General features: G+C 44.0%; 1 protein-coding gene across 1 annotated transcript; it reads left to right on the top strand.

The window, feature by feature from the left end:
• Window positions 1-3,148: 3,148 nt before the first annotated feature.
• Window positions 3,149-5,304, top strand: NHLRC1 (NHL repeat containing E3 ubiquitin protein ligase 1). The gene has a single exon (XM_063129777.1). The coding sequence runs from the start codon at window positions 3,189-3,191 to the stop codon at window positions 4,455-4,457; it is 1,269 nt and encodes a 422-aa protein (XP_062985847.1). The 5' UTR covers window positions 3,149-3,188; the 3' UTR covers window positions 4,458-5,304.
• The last annotated feature ends 1,279 nt before the right edge of the window (window positions 5,305-6,583 follow it).

Raw genomic sequence — 6,583 nt, 5'->3', positions numbered from 1 at the left:
ATGAATTGTTAAGGCCTTGAGTAAGGGAGGTAGTGCGCTGCTTCCCACACACTCGTCACTCCCACTTTCATTCAGCTTTAATCAACAACCCAGGAATGTCCCCATTCCTGGATTGTTTGTTGTGATGTCTGAACCCAGAACTAGATTTTTGTAGGATTAAACTCAACAACAAACCAAGGATGATTGTTGGATTAAACTCTGGGTTGTTTAACCTTAAACAACATGAAGTGCTGTGTTCAGACATTCAGCGACCCCAGAATGGGGGTGTTCCTGGATTGTTGATTAAAGCTGATTCAAAATGGAAGTGATGAGCACGCATCAGTGTGCATGTTCCTTCATTCGTGGCCCCAATAGCCAAAAAGGCCCGATTCGCACTTAACTAAAATCCATGGGTTATTTAATCCCATGGATTAAATCGGGCCTTTTTGTGACACTCATATTTGTTGCAGCTTCACTAGTGGTTCCTATAGCAAACATGTAATGCACAAGGATAGACACAAATTTGTTTGGTCAATACATCTTTATACTGTTCAGCATAAAAGGGTCCCAGGATGGCTTAACAAACAATAACAAAAACAAGACACAACAAAAGGAAAAAAGAAAGGAGGAGGGAAGAGGAAAACAAGCAAATTCAGACACCAGTTTTTGTTACAAAGTTCTTAAAATGACTAACTGGAATGGATACAATTCAGAGAGAGGAGGACCCACATGGAGCGGATCTCTCAGCAAATATATAAACACTTAAAAAAAAAAACCACAATGGGCATGCTCAGTGGAGCTGCAACCAAACAGCTCTTTCTAACATGTGTCTGAGTGGTTAGGTACATAATTTGCCCCTCACACTTCATTTCAGGAAACATTTACAGAAGGTAGGTGTAGCCACAATAAACACGACAGCTATACGAAACGGCACAGAAGTTCCAATTTGCAGTCTAATTACAAAACTCCTAAAGGAACAAAGTTCATGATGCATATTGCCAGCCAGCCTGCCTGCCTGCCTTTGAAACCAGTAGAACAGTGAAATCATGTAAACATTTGTGCTGACAAAAGAGAGATGATTAATTCCATTGTCTTTGATGTCAGAATGGTTGATGCTAGTCATTAGCAGAGTTCTCGTCTTGAGCTGGTCTGCTGCAATATATGAATCCCTCCTTGTACTAGGCAGCTGTTCCTTCTGCTTCTGCCATTCCATGCCCTTATTCTAAGAGTCTTTTCTGCACTGGGAAGAAAATCCTGCAGCTGAGGAAACAGCTGCTGCTACATGAACTCACTCTTTTGCTTGGGGGAAACTGAGAGGCAACAGCAAGAAGCAACAGCTGGTAGTTTCTGTAGCGTCAACCCCCACCCCTGCCCAAACCAATTTTTCTCTTTATGTTTTATATGGGTTGTTTTGTGGGGGAAAGCAGAGAAGCTCAGTGCTTTGGTTAAAGGTGGGGTGATTTTGTTTTTTTCATTTTGATTATTAATGAGAAATAATGACATGTCCTTTATCTGTTGCTTGACAATAATGACAAATGGGCAGTTGACTTGAGTGAAAAGAATCAATCCGAGAGTAGGCCAAGAGTACCAATTCAAATGAGATTTTTTGAAGCAGAGCAGGACTTCTTTTAAGCCACTGATTAGGCATAACGCAGATACCTTATCCCTGCCTTACTAATCATCACCCAGCCATATTATGAAGGCAAAGAGTGAAAACAGCAGTCTTGCCCAAGGGAAAGGAATAGAATTTCAAGGCTTCTTGTGAGCATCTGATTGGCCACTGTAAGAAACAGGACATTGGACTAGATAGGCCTTCTGTGTGGTCCTTAAGAACATATGCTCTTAAGATGGATCAGGTGCGCTCCTAGGAGGCTTCCACGGACAAAGGATTGGCCGCAGGAGGAAAGGCAGGCTCTGCCTTTTGATCAATTAAAAGATGACTGAAATTACCCAGAGCTATTCCTAATGCCCTCCAGATATTTTGGACTACAACTCCCAGCCTTCCTGACTATTGGTCATGCTGGCAGGGTCTGATAGGAAGTCCAAAACATCTAGAGAGCACCAAGTTGGGGGAGATTGCCTTATCCCATCCTGCCATTTCCTCTGACTCCCAAATTCCTCAGCAAAAATTGAAATCATGATGATAATAATGTCTCTGTTTTTTTAATCTATGGCCCTATATTAACATATGCAAATTGTTGTCTTCTTTTCCCCTCTTCTTTGGTAATACATATCCACTTTTTGGGAAGTCGTAAGTGGTACAGGGGCTTTATTCTGCATTCCCTTTGACCACTCTAAAGTGGGTGAGGAGAATGAAGTATGGACAAAAAGCTGCAACTCGGGGGGCATTGGAACTATCGTTTGGAGCAGGGGAGCAGATAAGGTTAAAAGGGGAGGGGGGAATCCTGAAGAAAGTGGAGAAAAGAACGTGCACCCTTATCAGACCAGGACTGTTACCTGATCTCCCACCAAACAATGCCTAGTTAATCTTTGTTTCAAGACTGCTAAAATGGTTGGTTTTGGATATATTTGAGGTCAGGGTGCTTAGCAACATTGAAAACATTGTTAGTGCGATGAACTCTGCAAGACACCTCAGACTTTTGAAATCAAACTTTCTTTCTACCCTCCACCCATCCTGTATTTGCTTTAGGGGGCAATCCTATACATGTTTAGATGGGGTGGGGGGAGCCCTACAACTCCCAGCCACCCATGCTCACTGGGGCATGCTAGGAGTTGTAGGACTTTGTTCTACCTAAACATGACTAGGATTGTGGCCTTTGTGGATTTTAATCTTACATTGATTATGATGAGTTGATGGATCCAGACCTGATGGACTGAATTGGCATAGATAAAATTAGAGCAGTCCAGATTCATATTTCAATCATTACAGGTGCACAGTTACATCTGTTTTCATTCAAGCTAAAAATAAAACACAGAAAGGAAAAGATGAATGCGTAAATAACTCATTGTATCCTGGAGCTCACATTGCAGGTGCTCTTGGGAGTGTGTCATTTACCATGGGTTTCCTTGAGAGGGCAGCAAACTACAACCAAAGCTTTCATTATGGAATGTCTGTAGCCTTCCAGTTCACTGGGATGTGTATAAACTGAGGCCTCTTATGTAAGACGGTCTTGTGACCAAACCAATGTGACCAGATGGCCTAGCACACCACCGGCAGAGGGATAATCCGCTTATGAGTTGTACGACCAATGTCTGCCGAGGCCCCTGCCGAGAAAATGCAGACAATGACAGAGCTGGTCAATCAGGCGGATAACAGCCTGCTTGAATGCAAAGTGTGCTTTGAAAAATACAGCCAGCAGAAAAAACACCGGCCAAGGAACTTAGCATGTGGACATGTCATGTGCCAGGAGTGTGTCATGTCTCTGGCCCATCCCCGGAATTTGAAGTTGGAGTGCCCTTTCTGCCGCAGAGCTTGCAAATCGTCCGAGACCAGCGACTGCTTGCCGCTGTTGCACCTGATGGAAATCTTGAGCCCTTCAGCCAATAACACACCAGTTTCGGGAAGGACCATTGGGACAGGTGAGGATGTGGCTACACCAGCATCTCAGGGGTTAACATTTAACCTTTCTTTTGGAGGATGGGGAACACTGGTCAATCCCACAGGCATGGCCGTCTGTCAGAAGTCTGGCTGTGTAGCAGTAGCTCATGACGGCAAGAAGAGAATCAAATTGTTCACTTTCAATGGGAACTGTATACAACAGTTTGGAGAAAGAGGAGAGGCAGGAAATGACATCAGGTACCCAACTGATGTCACAGTCACACTGGACGGCCATGTTGTTGTCACGGACAGTGGGGATCGTTCTGTCAAAGTCTTTGATTTTAATGGCAGAGGCAAGCTGGTCATATCAGAATCGTTTTCTTTACCATGGGGTCTGGATACAACCCCTCAGAATGACGTTATCATGACCGATTCAGAGGCAGGCACTCTGTATTGTTTGACAGCTGACTTTAAAAAGGGAGAATTAAAGGGAGTGAAAAAATTGTATTCTAACTTGTGCAACCCAAGAAAAGTTGCCATTTCTCAGACCTTAGGATCCCTTGCGGTCATAGAACATTTGATGGCAAAAGGACCGAGTTACGGCAGTACAAGAGTGAAAGTCTTCAGTGCGGATCTGCAGCTCATTAGTCAAGTGGACAGTTTTGGCCTGAATCTAGTCTTTCCTTCTAAAATATTTGCCAATGATGTGACCTTCAGCAGGGAAGGTCATATAATAGTAACTGATGCCTATAACCAAACAGTATTCTGCCTTGGAAAACCTGAAGAATTCCCTGTATGTAAATCCATGATTACCACAGGTCTTTCTTACCCATTGGCATTAACTTCCACAGCAGATAATTCTCTTATTGTCTTGGATGGTGGAGACCATTCTTTAAAAGTATATGCTGCTAGCGGAAGCACTTGGGGGGTGCTTTCACACAGCCTGGGAGAAACTGATTCAGTCCACAGCTTAACATGAAGGGTATGTGGGCGTTCTTCATGCATAACTCCCCAACTCCTATGGCAGGGGCAAGCAACTTGTGGCTATTTCAGATGCTTTGGCCTACAACTCCAATCATCCCTCACTATTGGCTTTGCTGGCTAGGGCTGATGGAAGATGTAGGGTGCAAGTTGCCCACCCCTGTCCTGTGAGAAGAACTGATATGAGTGTCCTCCATGTTGACTATAGTGAAATTTTGTGCACCTGATGTGATACAGAGTTAAAGCTGCAACCCCCTATCCACTTTCCTGGGAGAAAGCCCCATTGGACTCAATGGGATGTATTCCTGAATCAACGTTTGTAGGATTGCGCTGCAACTTGGCCATTCAGGAATTTTTACAGTTAGATATTAAGGAAGCCATACATGAACACCTCTGGTACTTTCTGTGTTAGGACCTGGGCAAGTTTGGTTTCTCTTGGGTTTTAGATGGTCTATTTGAAGTCACCCTTTGAGCCAGACTGTGTCCACATATGCACACACATATCACAGCTCTGGTTTTAGGAGAAGAGACAGATACTGCATTACGAAAAAAAGTCCTGATTGATGAAATTATGTGGGTCATTGGGAGCCAACTTAAGAAACATCACACCGGGGTGGCAGCATTATTCAGTGCTGTTGCTGCTACACTGAAAGCATCTGCCTGCACCCAGATGTGTTGCAATGATGTCATGCCAAGCATTTCAGCGGAACAAACCAGGGCCAAAAGGGGGGCATGTTCAGGATGGTGGAGGCATGGAGATGACTCACTTCCAAGCCATTATAGCAGTTTTTTTTCACATAAACCTTGGAGCTACTTAAGCTAGTGCAAACCTGCATGCCTAGGACAGGGAGCGGCCTTCCCCAGCCTGGTGCCCTACAGTTGTGTTGGACTGCAACTCCCAGCATGCTGGGACTTGCCATCCAACACAGCTGGAGGACACCAGGCTAGGAGAAGCTGACATAGAGTGAAGCCTTTAAAGGGTGCTCCACTGGGTGTCCCTTTTAGAGGACAAGCCTGCTTCATTTGCTTCACACTGAATTTCTCCAACAGCTAGTGGTCATTGCTCCATGTAGCATTGTAGCTCTCTGAATCTGTAGAGGGGAGAGACTGCCTGTTCGGTTGGTTATATTAATGTAGGTATATATTTCCATTGCAGACTTAAAAGAAGCCACCATTTAATTGTAGGCCTGTGGTTTGTTATTTAAATATAATCGTGTGAAACCTAGGACATGATTATGGAGGCTGTGGGTTCTCCATCTCTGGAAGTTTTTAAGGAGAGGCTGGACAGCCACCTCTCATGGATGGTTTAATTGGTTTTCCTGCACATTGCAGAGGGTTGGACTAGATGATCCTTGTGGACCCTTCCAACTCCACAATTCTATGATTCTATTCTACCTCTTATAGATTAATATAAGGGCCAAGGTGCACATTACACAGCTACGTGTGCTTCATTTCCTCAATGTTTTATATATAATTTTAACCAAAAGCAACCTCCAAGACTTTCAGAGAAGGAACGGTAGGGAAGGGCTGCTTAGCTCCTGGATGTTTTTCAGCTCAAAATTGCTTTTGGTCCAGCCTGCCTGAACCTGGGGTCCTCCAGATGTTTTCAACTTCAACTCCCATCAGCCATCAACTCTGATTCAGCTCCCATCAGTCAGCATGGCCCAATACACAGGAATGCTGGGAGTTGTAGTTCCTAACAACTGGAGGGTGCCAGATTGGAGAAGGTTGTCCTAGCCCTAGATCATTTCCCCTGCAGGGAGAACAGCAACTCGGGACAATTTGGAATGAGAAAAAAAAAATGGCTGGGAGACAGAAGTTAAGCAACTTCACCCTCCTGCCATTTTCCCAGTGAAGTTCGCAGCCTCAAAAGGGCTTTCAGATAAAATAAATAAATAAAGGAAAAGGCACATGGTTGTATCTAGCATGTACCTTGGCCCAAATACACAGTCTTTGCATTGTTAAGATGTCTGAGCTCCATGTAAACAAAAGAAAACAGTGTATTCCTATTCCCATCAGTGCAAGACATTTTCTGTTACCACTTTCCTAAATTGGATGCATGAGTGATTTTAGAATGTTATTGAGATTCCTTGAGACAGGGGAGGGGAACCCTCTAGATGTTGA

Source organism: Elgaria multicarinata, chromosome 7 (assembly GCF_023053635.1).
Source record: "Elgaria multicarinata webbii isolate HBS135686 ecotype San Diego chromosome 7, rElgMul1.1.pri, whole genome shotgun sequence".
Lineage (NCBI taxonomy): Eukaryota > Metazoa > Chordata > Lepidosauria > Squamata > Anguidae > Elgaria > Elgaria multicarinata.
The sequence above is the reverse complement of the archived record's forward strand: the minus strand, read 5'-3'. Positions and strand labels throughout refer to the sequence as shown.